The sequence below is a fragment of the Leuciscus leuciscus genome, assembly GCF_965113295.1.
Source record: "Leuciscus leuciscus genome assembly, chromosome: 18".
Lineage (NCBI taxonomy): Eukaryota > Metazoa > Chordata > Actinopteri > Cypriniformes > Leuciscidae > Leuciscus > Leuciscus leuciscus.
Genome location: NC_138742.1, coordinates 14,565,462 through 14,587,367, shown reverse-complemented (window position 1 = coordinate 14,587,367; position 21,906 = coordinate 14,565,462). Strand labels below are relative to the sequence as shown.

General features: G+C 39.4%; 1 protein-coding gene across 1 annotated transcript in view; it reads right to left on the bottom strand.

Annotated features, from left to right (window-relative positions):
- dip2ba (disco-interacting protein 2 homolog Ba) overlaps window positions 1–21,906 on the bottom strand; it is a 54,205-nt gene that overhangs the window by 5,572 nt on the left and 26,727 nt on the right. The window contains exons 2-31 of the mRNA XM_082144867.1: window positions 17,399–17,470; window positions 14,917–15,054; window positions 14,124–14,249; window positions 11,811–12,044; window positions 11,392–11,529; window positions 9,382–9,501; window positions 8,691–8,888; window positions 8,377–8,468; window positions 8,178–8,288; window positions 7,977–8,100; window positions 7,766–7,875; window positions 7,577–7,679; window positions 6,674–6,738; window positions 6,467–6,560; window positions 6,220–6,339; window positions 6,015–6,129; window positions 5,789–5,928; window positions 5,174–5,310; window positions 4,998–5,078; window positions 4,527–4,654; window positions 4,320–4,434; window positions 3,898–4,099; window positions 3,447–3,559; window positions 2,420–2,500; window positions 2,210–2,333; window positions 1,238–1,359; window positions 851–962; window positions 655–764; window positions 410–540; window positions 54–222 (exon numbers count right to left, since the gene is read on the bottom strand). Coding sequence (XP_082000993.1) covers window positions 54–222; window positions 410–540; window positions 655–764; window positions 851–962; window positions 1,238–1,359; window positions 2,210–2,333; window positions 2,420–2,500; window positions 3,447–3,559; window positions 3,898–4,099; window positions 4,320–4,434; window positions 4,527–4,654; window positions 4,998–5,078; window positions 5,174–5,310; window positions 5,789–5,928; window positions 6,015–6,129; window positions 6,220–6,339; window positions 6,467–6,560; window positions 6,674–6,738; window positions 7,577–7,679; window positions 7,766–7,875; window positions 7,977–8,100; window positions 8,178–8,288; window positions 8,377–8,468; window positions 8,691–8,888; window positions 9,382–9,501; window positions 11,392–11,529; window positions 11,811–12,044; window positions 14,124–14,249; window positions 14,917–15,054; window positions 17,399–17,470 — 3,725 coding nt within the window. The remainder of the gene's footprint in view (window positions 1–53; window positions 223–409; window positions 541–654; window positions 765–850; window positions 963–1,237; window positions 1,360–2,209; window positions 2,334–2,419; window positions 2,501–3,446; window positions 3,560–3,897; window positions 4,100–4,319; window positions 4,435–4,526; window positions 4,655–4,997; window positions 5,079–5,173; window positions 5,311–5,788; window positions 5,929–6,014; window positions 6,130–6,219; window positions 6,340–6,466; window positions 6,561–6,673; window positions 6,739–7,576; window positions 7,680–7,765; window positions 7,876–7,976; window positions 8,101–8,177; window positions 8,289–8,376; window positions 8,469–8,690; window positions 8,889–9,381; window positions 9,502–11,391; window positions 11,530–11,810; window positions 12,045–14,123; window positions 14,250–14,916; window positions 15,055–17,398; window positions 17,471–21,906) is intronic.

The window sequence follows — 21,906 nt, the reverse complement described above, 5'->3', positions numbered from 1 at the left end:
CATACCAACCCCAAACTTTTGAACAGTAGTGAATCTGTATCCTGCTGACTCACCTTTAGAGTTTCAGTCTGTGTGCCAAGGCCCTTGGTGCAGAGCTCCATGACAGAGTATGAACAGAAGGTGTCTCTGATCTTATACTGACTGAGCGTGCTCAGCCACAGGGGCAGAGACGTCTCCAGCTCCGAGGGAGGGATCAGGATTGACTGGTGACCTGAATAAACACTACACACAAAGATACAAGTTACAATGGGTATTCTATAAATTGCATGCATAGCATTGTGTCCTAACCAGGTGCAGACACCGCTTAACCTCGTGCAGACACCGCTTAACCTCAGATTAACATGGAATAGATGTGATTTATTATGTTACGTCTGGTTAAGTCAAAATCACAATACACTGTGTGTACTACCTTGACAGACACCACAGAACAAAGCCCAGGCCACAGTAGGGGTCCATGCAGATGGCAATTTGTCTGGAGGAGTACAGCTCACATTGCAGTTTGAGGGATCGACATAAAGCATTGACCGCTGCGTGAGATATCTGAATGAAACGCATAAACAAGCTGTTTAGGACCTGACCAGACAAAATTAAGAGAAAGATACATTACTACACACTTGTTCTTGCCAAAAAAAGAGGAAAAGAGACAAGTCTTGCCTTAACTCCGGTCAGCATGCCTGTGGTGGACACACTGAAGTCCAGGTAGGCCAACATTTCTGCAGTGGGCGGTTTATAGATCTGTGAAGGCCGTTTTCTGGGAAGATCATCTGAACACACAAGAGCAGTCAAGTCAGGGATGCCGATCTTTCATCAATGAGCATAAAAGCCATTGGAATATTTTTAATTTCTGTACCCGTGTCTATGATATTCGGCCACGTCTTCACATTCACGCTGGCTGCCGCTTCTTTAGACCGCAAAGTCTTCATCAGGGTCTGAGTCGTGAGGATGCATGCTGCTTTGCTCACCTGATACAGACGACATTTCACAGATTTATATGCCATGCTCTAACAGATGTGGCCAACGTCAGTCCTGGAGAGCCAAAGTCCTGCAGAGTTTTGCTCCAACCCTAATCAAACGCACCTGAACAAGCTAATCAAGGTGTTAAGGGTTACTTGAAAAGCTACAGGAAGTTGTTTTTTTTTAACAGAGTTGGAGCAAAACTCTGCAGGACTGTGGCACTACACGACCGACGCTGACTATCCCTGCTCTATAAAATCATGTGCAAAATAAACAGACTCACATCAATGATCATTCGGACTGTGGGGAGAGTGGCACTAAGATTCTGTGGGTGAGGAGGCCTGACGGTGACTGGAACACAGCCGGCATACAGACATCCATAAAAGGAGGCTATAAGATCTATGCCTGCAGGAAAGAAGAAAACATCTTTCTTGATAATATGTCATGTGGTATTTCATGCTGTTATTTCTGGGTCTTTAAAGGGACAGTCACCCCCCCAATAATGAATTGAAGAATGCTGATAACCAAACAGTTTCAGTTCCCATTGACTTCCATTGTATTTTTTTCATCCATACAATGGAAGTCAATGGAAAATTGAAACTGTTTAGTTACTAACATTCTTCAAAATATATTTTGTGTTCAGCAGAGGAAAGGCAGTCGTAGAGGTTTGGAACAACATGAGGATGAGTTAATGATGACAGAATCTTAATTTTTGGGTGGACTATCCTTTTAAGGTGCTCGGAAATGCAACTTCAGTGACTGCTGGATAAAAACAATAGATTTTCTATGTGGCCAACAGGGACTGAAGTTACCATATATTTGAATCATCTTTTGGAAAAAAAGAAGAAAAGAAAAAACACTTGAAAAATGCAAAATAACTGCATAGTATGTTCATATAAAAGATTCTGCCAAAATTCTGATTCTAATAATATGTGCATTAATGTGTTCATTCTAGCTGTATATTAACTGAGGTGAGGTCACATCTACTGTTGTTCTGTGAATTTTAGCTTTCATTAGGAATCTATTTGATCTAGAATTTTGTGTGAGGGCTAAAGATTTCCCTAGCAAGTTGGTCATGTGGATTCACTGTGTTTGAAACTCACTTCAGTGTGAGCAGTGCTTTATACATTGCAACACCACTACAAGCCAATAGACAATGGATTATTTATTTTTTTTTGCCTGCAAAAATTTCAGACATTTCCTAATGTGACAGCACTTTAACATGTTCTTTGAAAGCTGTGATGGATGTCATTACCGGGAGGATAAAGCAGTACTACGTTGTCTCCAGTGTTAATTCCTCCTCTTTCCAGCAAAGCTGCAGTGATCTTCTCTGCTTTTTTGTGCAGTTGAGAACATGTGGCTGAGCTCACTGCTACACCCTGCAGGCCAGAGAAAAAAATTATTTAGAACGGGCTGATGGTTTGACTACATAATCAGTTTGATGGGGGTTGCATTTGCGAGTCACCTTTGCATTCAGCAGCATATAGAGAACATGATCAGGATCAGTCTGTGCTCTCCACTGCAGGGCTTCAGACAGGAACTGATGCTACAGGACAGAAGAGGACAGGTCAACTTATCCACACAAACCACAATAAGATCAAGAGTAATCTTAGTCTTTAATATAACAGGAAGACACAAATCAACTCATAGCATTTCAGCAAACAGCAATATTAAGCCAGCAAATAAAACAGGTGTAAGGTTTATAATATCAGGGGTAGGTGATAGTTCACATAGTTTGTCTGTCTTTAAACACACATAGCAGGACTCATGCAGGCAGCAGCAATAATGACCACACCATGCAGTAAAAGTGTGCCTACAGTTTCTGAAACGTAATGTTTATGTAATCTGAATTAAAGCCACATTTATAGGACATAAAACACATTTTGAGATGCAAAAGTAGCAATTAAAATTGTGAATTAAGTCACAATTCTGCGATATTAAGTCAGTTTAGTCTATTCTGACAAAAGGGTCCATTTTGCTTCCATTTTTTTAACTTTTTTTTTTTGGTCCCTGTAAGGCCCTGAGGTGGCTGTTGTTGTTGGTAGCAATGGGGATTTAAAGCTCAGCACACACAAATAGCAGAGCGTTGCTGGCATTCAGCCTTACCATGTTAGTGGGCCACACACAGAGCTACAGCCCCCCCACACGAGAGAGAAAGACAGACCAGAGCACAGGCTTAGAGGAGACGAGGAAAAACTCTTCATCTCCACTTCTCCTTAAACTATTTATGCTGAGTTAGAGTTAATGATATTATCATTTAAACCAGATATCAAGGTGCGATCCTGTGGTGTTTGCAAGTACCTAGAAACTGGAGGCTTAATGTTGCAAAATATTTATAATATTGTGTATTATAATACACTTAAAGATTGTATTACTCTATTATAGACTACTATAAGAGATAAGAGGCATTACTGAAATCTTCATGTCCTGGGACATCATGCAGGGATATCAATAGAGTTTACTAGGCAGTAGTCTAGTAATCTTTGGCTAACCTTTCTGGATTGTTCTTGGTCATCAATGAGCTTAAGATCTCTCCCACTAGCCTGTGCGATCCTCTTTCCTGCAACCAGGTTGCCCACCATGATGGAGGCCGGACCAACTCCCACTGTAAGACAAGACAAGTTTATTTTTAAAGCAAATTTCACACATAATAGCAATTTAAAGTCCTTTGTAGATTCATAAGAACAGTGTGATAAATATGAAAACATTAAAATAATAACATATTATATATATAAAACATAAAAATGTTTAATTTTCATTAAAAATGAATTAAAACAAATAAAAGGTAAAGATAAAGTACATATTACTAAAACAACTAAGGATGTTCCTTTGAACTAATGGCAATTAACTTGATGCTTAAAGTTCATTCCCCTCATCAAATTCAGATAACTGATCCCATTTCTGATAAGTGTGACTTTTTCAGGATTTGATGATTTTCAGTACCTGGCTGTTTTTGTCTGGGTTTTGGGAGGTTGGTCACACACGTATGAGGGCACATCAGAATGTTGCAAGGGTGCAGAGAACCCTCCAGGAAGTGCTGCTTGGTCTCGGACACGTGTATACCACCCAGAGGAGTTTTGGGTAACGTGTTTCCAGGCACCAGCGCCAAACAATACAATCCCACCTGGTGGATACTGTCTATTGCCTGTGGGAAAGCATGCAGGGACAGGAATTCATGACACCTATTACTGTGAAATAGAGGGTCAAAACCTATAATTGCAAAATTGGATATTATCAATTTGTCATTGTGTTCTGCCTCATTACATAAAGCCTGCTGGCTCAGGTCCATTCAATTCAATGACCTACTTCAGACTAAACTAAATCAGTTTTAAGTGAGGACAACAACTTGGTTGTTTGTGTATTACCTGTAGGACTCTACTCATCCACTGGAAACTGTCCTCTTCATTGGCATCAGGCCTCTGCTCTGCCACGATCACTATTCGCTCATCATAGAACACAGTGACGGAGAACACGGCAATCCTGCATATATATGACACACACTTTCAAAACCACATCACATTTCCACCTGTAATTTGAATGTGTTTTAGTTTTTTCTTTTGCGTCATTCGTACCTCCCTCTGTAGACGGTTTTGACTGGCTCTACCGCCAGTGCTGTGGCCACCAGGTCATCTGCATTGTGTCTGCGACCACTGACTGCAAGCAGACCCTCAATCTTCCCCACCACAAACATCAAATTTCCCTGAGGGCACAGAGAAGAGTTCATTCAATAAAAGACAAAATACCGTGCTACAAATCTTAGTAGCTGCAAATACAAATAGGCTTTGCTCCATACTATATGTACACTACTGTTCAAAGGATTTGTTGAATTTTCAAGAAATTTCTTGAATTGTTTATTTAATCAAGTTTTTTTGATAATTTCAGGATTTTTTTAATACAGAAAGTTCAAAAGAACAGTATTTATCACAAAAAAACCCTCAAATATAGGGCTGTCAACGTTAACGTGTTAAAGTATGCGATGAATTCAAATCAAAATCATTTATTACAAATATATAGAAAAACGAAACTACTACAGTATTACTTACCGGACCCACAAAGCCCAACAGTCCAGTGCGCGTGAAGGGAACGTCTCCTATAGGGGTACCACCTGAGTTTACAGGAATCACCTGCAGTCAATAAGGTCAGTGAGAGATGTTTTGAGTAAATGTGTATTCTGTGTATTGCTTGCAGAATTATTTCTCTCCATGCACTTTTTCCGTACTTCAAACGTGTTCTTGGTCACCCCAGGTAGGCCGTAGTACATGGTGCCTCCGGCACGCGAGTTCAACACTATCTCCCCGATCTCATCAGTCTTACAGAGCATGGGCGGCCCATCGGGCTTCACAATACACATCAGAGCTGTGGAGCAGGAAGACAAGACAGAAATGATTTCAAACACAATGTTTTTTAAATGTACTTAAATCTTGAAATATTTAAATTTGTAATTATTAAATGAATTGAAGTAAAAACAAAATCCAACATTTAAGACACTTATGTGCCTATACAATCATTTATATTCATAAAATATTATAATATATATATTTTTTTTTTCTTTCTCACTATATTGCATTGATACTGAAAAATGTTAAACGATGCGTGGATGTGGTTTGGGTCGGGTTCATAAACACTGTATTTTTTGCATTATTTTTGTTCAGGCTACTAAAAGGATATAAATCAGATAAAGCAAAAATCCTAGTTTTTGCTGATTTAACACATGCTAAATTAGTTGCTAATATCCAGTAGTTGTTTACAAGGTAGAAACTGGTTTCGACGATTCACACCACACTCACATAATCTACAGTGAAATGTACAGTGAAATGTTCAAATGGAGTCTCACCTCCAGGCATGACATGTCCTACATCTTGCACTGTAAGGGCAGAGTTCTTATCCTCTGTGTTGACCCGAATCACCCCGTGACTGAGTCCTGCCATTGACAGGATGGCCCTGGCAGGGAGTGGAGTGCCTAGAGCACCAGGCCTAAACACAAAGAGTGACTTTAAAGCATATCTATGGCAATTAAGTATAGAAAGATGATGTGCACAGCTCTTAATACATGCAGGTACCTGCGGATGGCCACGGTCATGGCCTCAGGGGAGGAAGCACATGGGCAGATCATCTCAGGTTTCAGACCATGAGACTGAAACACGTTCAGAAAGGCATCACAAGACGACACAGACCCTAAGACAGAAATATGGATCATTTATTTGTACTTAAAGCCACTGAAACACAGAAATACAGCACTCTCTTTCCCCGAGCTTGTTTCCTTACAGGGATTGGCTCCATCAGCTACGATCAGCATGCGCAGGGAAGAAAGAGTGGTGTCCTTCTGATCTCTGTGAGCCATCATAGCCCAGTGCAAATCTCTACATTTCACCAAGGCCATACGAGCTGTGTGTAAACATAAACATGAAAGAACTTTAGACACTGTACCACAGAACTGTTGATTCAACATGATTGGCCATTATCCAGATCACAATAACATAACTACGTGCACAGATGTTGAGGATGCCTTTACCTTTGTGAACATGAACCCTCTGCACCCAGGACAGTGGACAAGCCTTCATGACAGAGTAAGGCACACTTATAGTGTGGATCCTGTTCATGACACTCTGTAAGAATGCACAAACATGCGGAAGTTTAAAAAACGGCGACCATGTAGCAACAAGTCTGTGAAACTGAAAAGAATGCACAGAACAGACATTTTCAGGGGAATCGCACTCACCGTTAGAACTCCATGCCAAAGGCCTGAGTCTTTCTTGAAATCCAGGACATTAACCAGTGTTTCTCCTAAGAAAGAGCACAGAAAACCTTTTTATAATGTCTTGATTAATATTTCTTAATGGTGTTATGTTATGAAAAAAACGTGTATTAAAAAATATAATAAGAGGTATTATAATGGTATTGTTGTTTCAGTGTTGTTATTGTAAACAAACTATTAAAAATCATTTTTTGGCAATTGAAATAAAACTGAAATATAAATTTAGACGGAAATAATTAAATAAAAATTTGAAACGTTGCCTTGGCAACTAACTGAAATACATAAGTTTAAGTTAAAATTAACTAAAATTACTTAAATTAAACAAATAAAATAAAGAAAGCTAAATACAAATATTTAAAAAGATAACAATACAAATGACAAAAGCAAATAACAAAATGACTAAACCTTAAACAAAAATTAAAAAGAAAAATGAAAATATAAAAAAGTAAGAAAATTCTAAATGTAAATAAATAATAATACATAATATAATAATACATATACTAGTAAAATGACATCTACCACTAAAAAAAATAATACTAAAATAACACTGATGGTAAATATTAAATCATTTTAGACTTAAATTGATGAACTGAGACAAGCCAATAAACAGGCCAACAAAAATGTCAACGTTCACAAGGATTTTATAGAGAATCAAATGGGAAAAAATAACATAGAAAGCAAGTCATCTCCAAATTACTATTGAGAAAAATGATCTAATTAGTATAAATCTAATGAAATAATCTAACTAAGCACTGGCTATAAATTAATTCATCTCACTGCTTAATTCTGGGGCTGCTCTGTGCTGTGCTGTTGCAGTAACAGGAATACTTCAATGCATTTGTTCTACAGTAATAGTGTAGCACTCACCTTCACAGTAATTACAGGCCTGTGTTAGAGCCTGACAGTGTGTCAGCATGGAGATTTTCGACACAGCCACTCCCATCACCGTACCCTCCTTGGAGGCCTTGTACTGAGAACAAACACACATATCACGCACATATCACACACACATCAGAGACTGAAAGGATTCTTACTCACCCAAACACCCACACTCACCTCTATATAAGCAGTGTCAGTGTTTGCAGTAGGTATGTGCGGCTGCCAGTCCTTGGAGGGTTTGGTAAGATACTTGGTATCAGTGACCACCCATTTGAGTCGAGGCCATCCTGTAAGAAAACAGGTTACACTGCCATTCTGCAGCCTCAAAAGAGAAGTTTATGATAAATGTGAGGAAGCATGGTGATAAGAAAAGCAACAGGGAACTAACCTTTAAATTGCTGTATTTCTCCATTCGGGGTCTTTGGAAGTCCTTTTAGACAAATCTCACTAGTGAGAGCGAGACCCACACCACAACTGCCCAACAGGAAGCCTATCTGCTGACTTCCTGCATCCTAAAAATCACACGAACAACTGTAAACACTTCAACAAGCTAATGTCATGTTTTAGAGGTTTTGATCTTCTCTCATACCTTCCGAGATAAAGGCACCTCTATCGGGACAGGAATGACCTCAGCGAGAAGGCACCCATAAAAGGCCACCCAGAACATCCCAGGGTCACTGTTGGGATAAACTAATGCCACCTAAAGGGAGAAATATGGAGAATCAGAAATAGCCTTGAGCTGAGAACAGTATGCGATTGCAGTGTGCCAAGCAGTGTTGAAATCTTACTCGATCTCCAGGCTTCAGAACTGGTTCGTTTTTGGTGCCGAGTTTGTTTAACAGCGTGTACGCCAACTTCAGACTGCGACTCCACAGTTTACCTAGAGGGATCAAGGGGTGACAGGAGCTTATTAAAGACCAAATATATTAAAAGAAATCTTCAAAATGTTCTACTACTATGTTGCACTGAAAAAATAATAGCATATGGGTTTGGAATGACATCAGGGTGAGTAATTAATTGCACAATTTGTATTTCTGGGTAAACTATCCCATTAAAACATTGGAAAACTGCTTGTCCCAATCCGAACAGTGTGACATCTCACCATAGGTGAGGGTGTAGAGTGGTTTGCCAGTGATGTCCAAGACAGTGAGAGCTGGGCTCTTGGCCTGTGTGGCTCCCCAACGTGCCAGTGACGCCTGCAGAGCTGGAGGCCAGTTACTGACCACCCCTAGTGGCTCCCCCTTTACTGGAATAATCTGTCGGCCCTCTGGCCTGGGTGTGTTGGGATCTGGCTGTTGAACTGCAAGTGGAGAAGACGGTTATAGAGGGGTTCAAAATCTAATGCAACATCAAAAATCTAATTTAATCAAGAAATATTATGACGTAAAATGAAGAAGAAATATTTATTATTCTGCACCAATTCTAGGACACTAATAAGGTAAATCTATGACATGTGACTCTTTGTAAACATGGTCAGAATTCCTTGCATTAGATGCTCTTTGGATTATTTTCAAATCACACTGGAGAAAAAGATAATCAGGTTTCACACACATGTGAAGTTCATGCAGCTTGATGTGGCTGTCATCATTAAAGCAAAAGGAGGACAGACTGAATACTAAGACATTCTGAAATTCATGCTAATTTTAAAATTGATTTTCACTCAAACTGCTATTATAATTTGTAACAAAAATGTTGCATTAAATCAGAAAATAATTGAGAAGCTTTATTATATTATATATGATGAAATATATGTCCCAATAAATGGAGTATGGCATCAAGAAATAGCATCACACCTTCCACAATTTCTTCAGAGTCATCCAGGAAGAACTCGCTGAGAGGAGGCCGCTTGGGTCTCTTCAATGTGTTGAGCAGCTGTTGTATTTTGGAGGAGACACGACTGTGTGCTGGAACACCTGTTGACAGAGATATTCTCATTCACTTGTTCAGATTACGGAAAAATGAGCTGGTCAATGGACACCATATGAAATAGAGCCAAAGCAAATATGGAGGATTCAATAAGGAAGAGGTTCTGTCACAACACAGAAGTCAACAACAAACTGGAATAACACACAGAATCATACAGGATCAATTAGGGAGGACAAAACCACTGGGTGTCACTACACTGCACTAAACACCCATCCACCCCTACCTTTTCCTACAGTCAGATGGCATCACGACAAAGGAGGAAGAAAAACATTAAAATGTTAGCAGAAACGCATGACAACTACTTTAATTTATGATCGCTCTAAAAAAAGACATGGAGAGGAAATGATTTCTGTTGCTTATTTGGGAAGTGAATAGCGCAAATAAACAAGTGGTAAACCAAACAACACTTTGAACCAGCTCAACAATATTGTGCTGGAAGTGAAAAAGCCATTCAAATCAATGAATTTACATTATTTCTGCAATTGTTTATGATTACTGGAACAGCTGAGCTAACTAGAATGATTTATATACAACAAAAGGTTCATGACATTAAAGGGATAGTTCACTTTGAAATAAAATTTTGGTATGTTTTAGCTTACCTCAAGGGCATCCAAGATGTAGGTGTCTTGTTTTCCGCAGTAGTTTCAATTTTGAAAACGAACAGTATTTATATCGTTGTTACCTCTTGAACACAGCTGCGTCCAAATGATCTGAGGGCGCGGGCGGGTATAGATATATACAATAGAAGTCGCCATGGCTACTGCAGTTCATTGGAACGAAACCGTAGCCAAGGCGACATCTAGTGTATATATCTATACCCGCCCGCGCCCTCAGATCATTTGGACGCAGCTGTGTTCAAGAGGTAACAACGATATAAATACTGTTCGTTTTCTCACACAAACCGCTCGTTTCGTGTCTTAGGCCATCAATGTGTACTTACGATGGGGAATTGTTTAATTTGGACTCTGTGCATGCTCTTTGAGACAGTGACCATAGACCTGCATTATATGACTGACAGACAAGAACGGTTTGACTTAAAAATATCAAAATTGAAACTACTGCGGAAAACAAGACACCTACATCTTGGATGCCCTTGAGGTAAGCTAAAACATACCAAAATTTTATTTCAAAGTGAACTATCCCTTTAAGATATTTGAAGCTATCTCCTTCCCCCTTTTTTTGGCCTGGAAACAATACATCTTAAAATTTCAGGTTTTCCCATGTCCGTGGGCCTCCTAAATTCCAATTGTTATGCAAAATGTGGCAACCTCCATTACATTTTTACAGGCTAGTGGACGCTAGCTAGACAATGTTAATGTTAACATTAGTTAAAATGCAATGTAGTAGCAAGGGTTATTTTATGAAAAAATACACAAAAAAAGGACATTCAAATAGGTTTACATTATCAGCAATGCCTCAGTAAATAAAATGATTAATCTTGTTAAAAGTGTAACTAAAAGTTTTAAGTTTTTATATATATATATTGCTTGTACAACATTTGCAAATGTTTTAACTATGGAAATTCAACTCTGACCTACTGTAGATCGGTGGTTCTCAGCCAAGGTGCCACATTTAAATGAATACATCATTATTAAAATAACTTTAAATTAAATTACATAAAATGGATGAAAAAAAATGTGTTTCCCCTCAGTAACTATTTTCATTGAAGGACATACAAGTTCTTAACTTATGGAATCACAAAATGTGTCATGTTATTAAATGTAATATATCAATACACAGTTTCTGCTTGGTAAATAACAGCAGAAATACCAAACATATCTTGGTACACTGGCACAACGGTGGGCATTTGAGTTGAGAACCAATTGGTTTGGTTTAAGGTCCCTGCATGTATGAGCTGTGTGAGATGTTGTTTGTACCGCCGGCAGTTTCCATCATGCTGGAGCGGCTCTGGACGCGGCTTATGCCCTTCACTACGATGTTGGGTGGCAGGTCCGCTCTGGAGTTCCTGTCCTGAGGCACTGTGGATGTGACGTCAGGAGGAATGCTGCTGCTCTCTGCAGTGAAGACACATAACAGCACAGTGATTCATCTGGTGAACCCATGCACATGCTCAATATGAAACAACTGAACAAACAGGTTTGAAAAGTCAATATCCACACTGACTGGTTTGGATTTTCATTGCTTTGTTTTGCCCTGACCAGTTCATTGGAAGTTAAATTGTGCTTGCGTAAGTGTCAGACCTATAAAACTGAGGCTCTTTTGTGTGTGTATCAGTGGTTGTCTATGATTCAGCACCTGAACATGTATGTACGTGTGACTCATTATCTTGCAGTACCTATGCGGGTGTGTGCCAGCACATCTGCAAGCATGCTGGTCTGGCCCTGGCTGTGGTTGTGAGTTTTGCCGTCTCCATGAGAGAGCGTGGAGGAGGCAGAGGAGGAGGTGGAGGAGCCCTGGACAGAGCGGTTGATCCAATACTCAGGACTCTGGAGATTCTGAGCCAGCATTGCACTGATCGCAGCCTGACGCCTGCGCAGGGAGCCCTCGTCCTCTGATGCCGATGATGTATCTGTGGCCACACACATATAACAACAGTTAAAGCAGCTATTTATGCACAGAAATAACCTTTTAAAAATGCTTACAGATAAAGGCCACAAAAGACAGACAAATAAATTATGAATCTGATATGATGTATTAGCAGTGATACTGAAATTGTGGTTATAGTACAATAAATATTTGGCAAACATGTTAGTATACAATAGAAAAGATGGAATTATCCAACATTTGCTTTAAATATCATCCTGACCTATATGGGAAATTAATATAAAATGAATATATTCTAAGAATATCACTCCAAACCGGTTCAAGGAACAAAAACAAAAACAAAATTAACAGGAACAAACAAAAATGAAAATAAATTATAAATAAATAAAAACCGGTTAACATTATTTTAGCATTCTTCTGTTTAATATTTTAATTTGGCAGTCAACCAATCAAATTCAAATATTACAGCCTATGCAAATGCGATGACGCATCCAAAGTGAGAAATGCCTGCGCTCAGTTGTCAAGTCATCCTATGTAAGTCACCAAAGCAAAGTGCTGGCATTAGCGGTTGGATCACAGTAGTTTACCCGAGGATATGTTACCATGGCAGGTTATATCCAGCATTGTTTTCAAACACTGCAGTGAAGCGAAAATAGCAGGTTAGTGCAAAAATTGCTACTATTTAGGAAATGTAAAAAATAAAGTAGTGTTTTTTAAATAATTAAACACCCTACTGTCAAAGTTAGTTTTGTGGCTTTATGTACGGTCAGACATTTTTCCAAAATCAAGCTCACATGGAGTTACAAGGATTTTCACCAACGAAAGTCTGAGATTTGTCCATCATTAGAACGGTCGCATCTGAGGCAGTAAGTGCATCATATTAAGTTATTAACTTGCAGGTTACAAACGTTATTGTAGCTATGTGGCTGCTCAGTTTTTACTAGACTCGTTTCCATTACAGATTTGCGCAAAACTTTTGCGAAATGACTGCATTTCCATTAACCGATGTTATGTGACTAAAACTTCATTTTTTCCTCTCGCGAGAAGTCATTCCAAAAATCGCGTTATCCAATCATTAATGGCAAGGAAAGACCCTTATACTTGAGAGCGGAACACATTAGGTGTTTCTGGGTGTTTCTCCCTCATATCTGCTTCGGGGTCTTGATTGTGGCATTTCTTTGAGGTTTAGAATCCAGTATTCCTGTAATTCTTTTGTCTTTTATGAATTTAATAAAGAACTCTGTGTCGTACTCTGTCCAAACATACCGCGTCATCTATGCCAGTTGACCTGAAAATGCTAAAAACTGTTTCCATTGCACTTTTGCGAAATATTTCTTTTTCGAATTGCCTGAAAAACCACCTCATGCGAGCGTAAAAACTTTTTTGCGATAAATGGAAGTTTTTGCGAAATTGACGTCTTTCCATTGGCCGTATTTTCAATTTGCGCAATTTGAAGGGTAATGGAAACGTGGCTACTGTTGTTTAATATATTTGTCAAAAAGCTTGTGTTATAAAAGACGAAGTGTTACACACTATTGTAGTATTGGCTATATGACTAGACGGCAAATACCAGACTAAGACACTCCTCTCAGCTCCTCAAATACATAAAACATTAGCCTTTACACACATCATGTTTTGAATAAAGAAATTGTAGCACTTATTCAAAGAACCAGTTTTTTTATTTACCCTTGCACTGCAAACAAGCAGAGGTCAAACATGGTCTCCAAAATGTGTTGAGGCGGGTGGAGTTTCTGTATGAGGTTTTGCCGAGTTTGAGGATCCACTGGAATTTAGGTTTAGTAACAAGCTCTTCAGTTCAAGCTCTGATATAAAGTATAGGCAAAATATATATACAATATATTTTAAATAAAGTTATTAACCGGTATTTTTTCGAATCAAACCAATTTCGTAACGAATATACAGTTTCTGCCCGATAATTATATATATTTTTAAGCCCTGTTAAGATATTTTTATAATTTTTTTCGTACGAAGGCCAGGGTGTGCGCTAAAGGTTCGGGTGTGCCTGTATTTTCTGAGACCCTGCTGGTCAGTGAGATCTGGACAGAAGGAGAAGCAGAAGGCTTGTGGGCGATGCAGGACCTACCGGGAGGAGTGCAGTTTTCCGCAGGAGACTGGACGAAGGCTGAGCGACGCTTAGTGGGCATGGGAAGGGCCATTTTCTCCTCTTTATGCCTGGCCAGAGCAGCCTGCACAGCCTCTGTGTGGATATCTAGCAGACAGACACAAAGAACGATGAGAAGAAGAGAGAACGAAGAGTACAGAAAGACAAACGAAGAGAATAACAATTACACAATAGCACATGACAAGAGGCAGATGAGACATCCAACACTGTCACCAAACAGTGACTGACTCATGTAGAGACAGAGAATTGTCTCTATGTGGTGACAAACACAGTTCAGAGCTGTGTGTTCACATTTAGGAGTTCGGTTGCACAATGTAAATGCCGTAACTACACAATCAGGGGAGAAAAAGCATCTTTCTCCACTGATGACCTTTCCTAAATAGCTGCTTATACTGACAATTTTTTTTTTTTTTTACAACCAATATATACATGACAAAATGGTTAAGCAGCACAAAATGTTTTCAACATTTATAAAAAGAGGGATTATTTCTTGAGTAGCAAATCAGCATATTAGAATGATTTCTGAAGGATCATGTGATACTGAAGACTGGAGTAATGATGCTGAAAATTCAGTTTTACCATCACAGGAATAAATTAGATTTTAAACTATATATAAATATATATATTTATATTCATTTATTTATTTTAAAAGCAGTGCATTTAAATTCTAATAATATTTCACAATATTCTTTCAATAATCATTCTTACCGATCCAAAATTTTAAATAGTAATGTATAAATGGGATTTTCATTACCTGACCGGTAGCGGTCATCCCGCGTTCCTCCACTGCGGTGAGCTCGGTGTTGCCGTGGGGCAGCAATGGGGATGGCGTTAGGGCTAGAAGCAGGGTCTGAAGGATGGCCCGGGGTCAACTTGATACTCACGTCCATATCTATAAAGATCACAGCTCATAAATAAACTCATGTACACAGACAACATCAACAGAGAGAAAGTCTCTGGTCTGTCTCCAAATGCATATTATATAGACACACATTAAAGGAATAATCCACCCAAAAATGAAGTGCATTATAAGTCTTCTGAAACCATACAATATTCTTTGTTTGAGGAACAGGCTAGATCAAAACTTAGAGGCGACCTATTATGCCCCTTTTCACAAGATGTAAAATAAGTCTCTGATGTCCCCAGAGTGTGTATGTTAAGTTTTAGCTCAAAATACCCGATAGACCATTTTTTACAGCATGTTTAAATTGTCACTTTTTGGGGCTCAGAAAACATGGCGTTTTAGTGTGTGCCCTTTAAATGCAAATGAGCTGCTGCTGCACGGCACAGGGGGCGGAGCCTCACAAGCTCGCGCTGATATAATGATGATAATATCAAAACAGAAACTCTCAGTAACGGTGTTCATTTCGACCCGGAGTCGGACAATAATGCCTACAGAGTCAGAAAATATATGCTGTATGGAGATGGAACAGGTAATGTTTAGTTTAATTACGGTTATAACGTATGTGTCATTGCTTGTATCCACTATTAAGCCTGCTGTAGAGGACCCTGTCCGAATGATGGCCAAAAAATGTATAGTACTGATGATATACAAAAATATACTGATGAGTTTAATAAACTTTATTGTACATCACACAAAAGATGAAGCGTCAGTTTTACTCCAGAAAATCACTGTAAGAGCTGAGTAAACACAGTATAAGAAGTGCGTAAGTACATAAACAAATTTTGGTAGAGTTGAGGGAGCATTTTCTTTGAAAAACAAATTAATCCACCTCGTCTTCAGCGGCTGGCTCAGATTTCGTGAGTAAATAGAGAGAGAGCTATGTGGATTAATACATCCAGCCACACAACACCTACATTCTCGTCAGTGCAGCAATGGCGGATGTGTACAACTCGCTGTAAACTCGATCAGGGCGGGTCTATGTTAAAACTGCAGTGCCTGTCAACATTCGTGGGTGGGGCCTGTGGCTGTTGTGACGTTACTCCAGCCACATGGCTGAAAACAGGTCGTTGGGAGACAATGCTTATAATTTATGGGGATTTAAAAAAAAGGAGTGGATTTTTAGGGTGGTTGTGTACACACACTGCCAACACACATTTATGTCCAAACACCATGCAAAAGTGAATACTGCATAATAGGTCCCCTTTAAGTCAATATTTTCTTAAGCCGATTTCTTAAAAATATGGTTATTTTCCACAGAAGAGATCATTTAATAAAGGGTTTGAAACAACATGAAGGAGAGTAAATGACAGAAACTTCATTTTTGGGCAAACTAACCCCTTAAAACGTATTTGGTATAACATGTTTATGTTATATATACAGTTTGAGGAACCGTCAACCTCAGAAACACAGAGACAGGGCAGAAGCGGACAGCAGGAGGTGAACTTTAACTTCAAAGCACTGAAATGGCACCTTTGAAGACAAAATGGCACATTTGATCGGGGGTTTCAAATAAGAACATATCTATGCAACAAATGTGTCTTAGACATATCTCCCTATATCTGAAGGTCAGACCTATTGTGTAAATGTGTCCCTGCAATCCAGTATGTAATAGTTTGTAACTATGGAACAAGGAAGTCAGTTTTGAGGTCACTAAACTTTCAAAATCCACCAATGTAGTGAACTCACCTGTTTCAGTTCCTCTTTCATGACTGGCAGGGGGCTGCTGCTAACTGGAAGCCTATGTGTGTGTGTGTGTGTGTGTGTGTGTGTGTGTGTGTGTGTGTGTGTGTGTGTGTGTGTGTGTGTGTGGACATTAATAGGCCGGAAACAGCCTGAGAAGAGCAATATTTGTGTGTTGACTGATGATTGAATTACTCAAAGGTTCCAGATAAGAAGATGGTTTACCAATGGTCGCAAGACTATTTCAAGTGTATTTTATTTTTTAAAGTGCGTTCTCTTAATGAAGAGGCCGAGGACTCCAGCAGGTAGAGTTCTACTTATCACCACTAGAATGCAGCATGGAGCCGAACAATTGCAAATAAAAGAGAAAAAACAAAACAAATCTCTTCATTTATGGAACTAGTGCAACGAAATTAACGCAGTGTGACAGATGTCACACCTCTACATCATATTCTTCAGCTGGATTTGGTTTCCAGAAAATTAAACACAGCAGTAACATGAAAACACCTTTATATAAAAAAACTAACTATAGAAAATCCTTTATTTGACTCAGATCAGTGTGATGATGGCATTGTGTGGCATGCAAAACAAAAGAAGAATCAGAGAGGAGGTGGAAAATTAGCCGACAGGAAGTCAATGTGGGGAGTCTTACTTTGGGTCTGTGGTACAAACGGGGCCAGAAGTTTAGCTCGCTTCTTTTCATAGCCTTTCCGGGTGATGTCACCTGTAAGAGCACAAAACACAAGACGTCACAAATATATAAATATATATTTGACATGTGATGGGACCACACGTCTACTTCCACAAACTGAGCTTGTCTGTCTGTGTGACGACTGGTGAACACACAATACGCACAATAACAAGTTTCTCTCTGTGTATTTCATAATTAGCGATTATTGCTAGAGATAAACTTCACAACTATTTCTCATATTTATGGTTAACTTCGTAGTGAAACACAAAAAGAGAACTGTGAAATAAAGGGGCCAAGCTGCAAAATAGCAAAATAGCACCATAAAAGAAACATTTTATTTTATTTTAATTTATAACAGTTTTAGTTAACCATAATACTACATATGACTATACGCAATATTATACATGACTACTCGTTATTCACTTATCTTTCTCTCATCTCATTTGCACTTCTCAAATCAAACTTGTTGCATCATAATTGATCACACATGTAATCATCCATGAGGAAGGATCCATATTTGAATGGATGTGGACAGCATGTCTTTCAGTCTCTTCCTCGCATAAAGCCACCAGCTTCAGAAGACCTAAAATATAAATATATTGACTTCTTTTCGAAACCTTTATGGTGCTTTTGAGTCATTTTAGAGCTTGACAGCCTAGATCCCCATTCACTTTCAAGGTAAACAGTGGCCAGTACATTCTCAACATTTCTCCTTGTGTGTCCCACAGATGAAAGGAAGTCATAAGGTTTTAATTAACACGAGAGTGAGTAAATACTTACACAATGTTCATTTGTGGGCTAACAGTTCCATAAAATTTAAGAAAACCAAACAGAACAAGCAAAAAACAGAAGGATGGCCATGTGAGTCAATCACATGGATCCACCTCCATCCTGTTCAATTTTTCATTTCTCTTAAAGCAGTTTTTGCCAAGCCTACAACCATTACTGTTGTGGATTATGTCCGCCATTAGCGCTCCCTAAAAGCCAAACAAACAGTCGTACTCACACTCACACATGTCTCCTCTAATCTGTGACAAACAAGTAGCTCCTAAACTCCAGTGACACACGGCTGGATGAGGATCACACCTCATGGCCTGCAGAGAGTTTGAGGCAACACACATTACACAGACAAATTCGAGCAAAACAAAACTAGGAGTGACAGATCTGCTGACGACCGACACTTTTCCAGAGGATACAAACCAGATCTGGTCTGTCTAGGAGACAGCTGTCAGCTTCAGGTGATAAGATTACACACAATGGTGTTTATACTGAAAAATCAACATGCAACATGTCAGCATAAACTCTGCAGAGAAAGAAGTGAAAAGGAGGCAGGTCAGAGGTGCCAAGTGGGCCAGTTCTGCTATTAGAGGCGAGAAAAAAAAGAAAGCAAGCAGAAGAGAGAGAACAGTAAGCCACAGAGATAGAGAGAGATAGAGAGAGAGAGAGAGAGAGAGAGAGAGAGAGAGAGAGAGAGAGAGAGAGAGAGAGAGATATGCCACTTTCTGTGGGGACGGGCCGCGTTGAGCGCAGGCTTCATGCCTGGTTACTCTCTCTCTGCTTAAGAATGTGGCCTAGAAACACAACAGTCTTTTCCTGCCCACTCTGCTCAGTGTGTGACAGCTCACACACACACACACACACTACCTTATTTAAAACCTCTTAAAGCAGAACAAACTTTATCAACATGAGTTAAAATAAAATTGATTTGTTTATTGTAACATTTTCTGAAAAAATTTTTTGTAGCTCAGGGTTGCCAAATTGCCATTACTATGGTGTTCTAGGTAGATGCTAGGGTGTTGCTATAGTGTCAATTGGGTGTTCTGGAGAGTTACCATGGTGTTGCTATGATGTTCTAGGTAGTTGCCAGGGCATTGCTTTGTGGTTGCTTGCAATAGTGTACATCTGGTGTTCTGGAGTGTTACCAGGGCATTGCTGTGGTGTTCTAGGTAGTTGTTAAGCTGTTCTATGGAGTTGCCATGACGTTGCTATTAGGTTGCAATAGTCCCAATAGGGTATTCTGGAGAGTTTCCAGGGCGTTGCTAAGGTGTTCTAAGTAGCTGCCAGGGCATTGTTATGTGAATGCTGTGGTGTTAATAATGTGTTCTGGGTGGTGCTTAAATTAAAGGGATAGTTCAAAGAAAAATTTTAATCCGGTCATCATTTACTCACCGTCATGTTGTTCCAAACCTCTAGGACTTTCTTTCTTCCATGGAACACAACAGAAGGTATTTTGAAGAACAATTTTTTCCATACAATGCAAGGGAATGGGGTCCAAAACATTTTTTTAAATATATTTGGTGTTCCACAGAAGTAGTCATACTGGTTTGGAACAACATGACAGTGAGTGTTTACAACTCAAACAAGGCAGGACATGCCAAAAGTTTAATACTTAGGTTTAGGAATTTGATCAAATACAAATCAAATAAAATTACAGCAACAATAATAGGGATACTTGTCTTAGCAAACATCCTTAATAAATAGCTCAGCTAACAACACTGCACACACACACACACGTGTGAGAGCGTAAAGCTGCTTTTTGCATGCGGGCAGCGTGCTGGGCATATGGAGGAATGGCTGACTGGAGTCTCATTGTGTGTGTGGGTGATGTGGGAGACTGATGTAATGCTGGGAGGGCAGCTGGGTCACGCACACACACAGAGCAGGGTCTGTGCTCACACAACAACAGGTCTGCACAAACTGGCAGTGCCACTCCAGCACTGAGGGAGCTTTGTGCCCACTCGCTCTGCTCTAAAGAGCTATTCTTTCCCTCCCTTTCTCACTTCCTTTCATCTGTGTGTCTACACATACCTGTCTATTTAAGCATTGAGGAATCATGCCTGCATGTAACTGATTGGCTGACAAACTCAAGAAAGTAGAAACTTTGGTCTATTGTGACGGCTGTGATGTCTCATACAAGTGTGTGCGTAAGGGTCAGCTCACAGGATATGAACATTACCCCACCCAGCGTGGCCTGCCAAAACTGGTCCCAGTGTATTCATTGGGAGGAATGTGCTGATTGGATGATGACTGGGGCCAACTGGCTAGCAGAAAGGCAACGGTGGCCAAAAGGGATAGCTAGCCAGTTCCTTCAGGACTCAAAACAGACTTCACACTGAACAGACACACAAGCTCACCGTGAGGGGCTTCGATGTGCATGTTTCTACAAATACCTGTTTAACATCCACGGTGTTATCTGTGTCAGTGTGTCAGCACTTGAATTTACCCTACAAGCCTGTCAGGATCTGTGTGTGTGAGTGCGTTTACCATACACAAGGCTCAGGCAGAGCCAGTAGCAGAGGAAATGATAAGTTTGTTGGGCTTCCTGCTCCATCAGGCCCCAGGGTGACTGGAAAAACCCATGAGCACAAGGGAGGAAGTGCACGCGCACGTGCGCGCGCACACACACACACACAAGAAAATGAGGGCAAAAACAAAGAACCCGACTAAGAGGGTGCTGAATACCCCACCACAGGAGTGCTGTGTTTTTTTCTTTCGGGTTGCTAGGCTTCAGGCTTCTGCAGTCTCTAAAATGAAGTGAACGGCCATGAGAAAGACAGGAATATAAATAACTTGCCTGATTATTTTTCATAAACTAGCCAATGTAAAACTTAATTCCCATCAGCTAATGGCTCTCATTCCACAATGGTTAATCAGTTGCTGAGGTGACGTCCTCGTTTAACTCCTACACCACCTTATAAATAAAGCTGGGTGGAGGTTATTAAGTCAAAATTAAGTAAATGCCGGTTTTTGTAATTATAAGTGAAATAATAATACTATTAATAATAATTCAGTGTAGTGATAATTGTCATTGTGCAGTTCAGTGTTTTACAAATTAAGCAAATTGACAAAACAGTTTCAAAGGCATTCACACTGATTGTGACTGCAAGTTGTTCAATTTCAAAGAGAGCTGGTAATTTGAGACGGCAAACAACAAATCCATTGGGAATTTGACAACGCTGAGCATTTTAACTCCATTTAAATGAGTGGTGATTTAAAGTGATGTCTACCAATGGGAATGCAGACATTTAGTGAAGTGGGTAGACATCAAATCGATTCAATTCACAATTCAAGGATCAAATTCAGAATGATTCAATTTGACTGACTGATTTCATTCGATTTAATTGATGATTTGATTATGTATTTTTTTTAAAGAAAAAAATTTAAAAAAAAGAAAAAAAGAATTTGTGATCGTCTTTTCTTCCCTGTTGTGACGGATATTCAACTGAAACGGCTTCTCAAACAAGAAAAAAGGCGGGACTTGATTTGGTCTATCGGGCATTCATTGGATCGTTGTTGTTTGCTAATTGCTGCGATCTCGTGTGATTGACAGGTTGCTGGATACTTAGGTATTCTTTAATATTTTCTAGGCAAGAAAAAATAAATAGTTTTTTTGCATCAAAAGTAACTTGAATGGACACATTAAATAAATGTAAATATAGGCTACTTGGTATATAATGAAGAGTGCAATG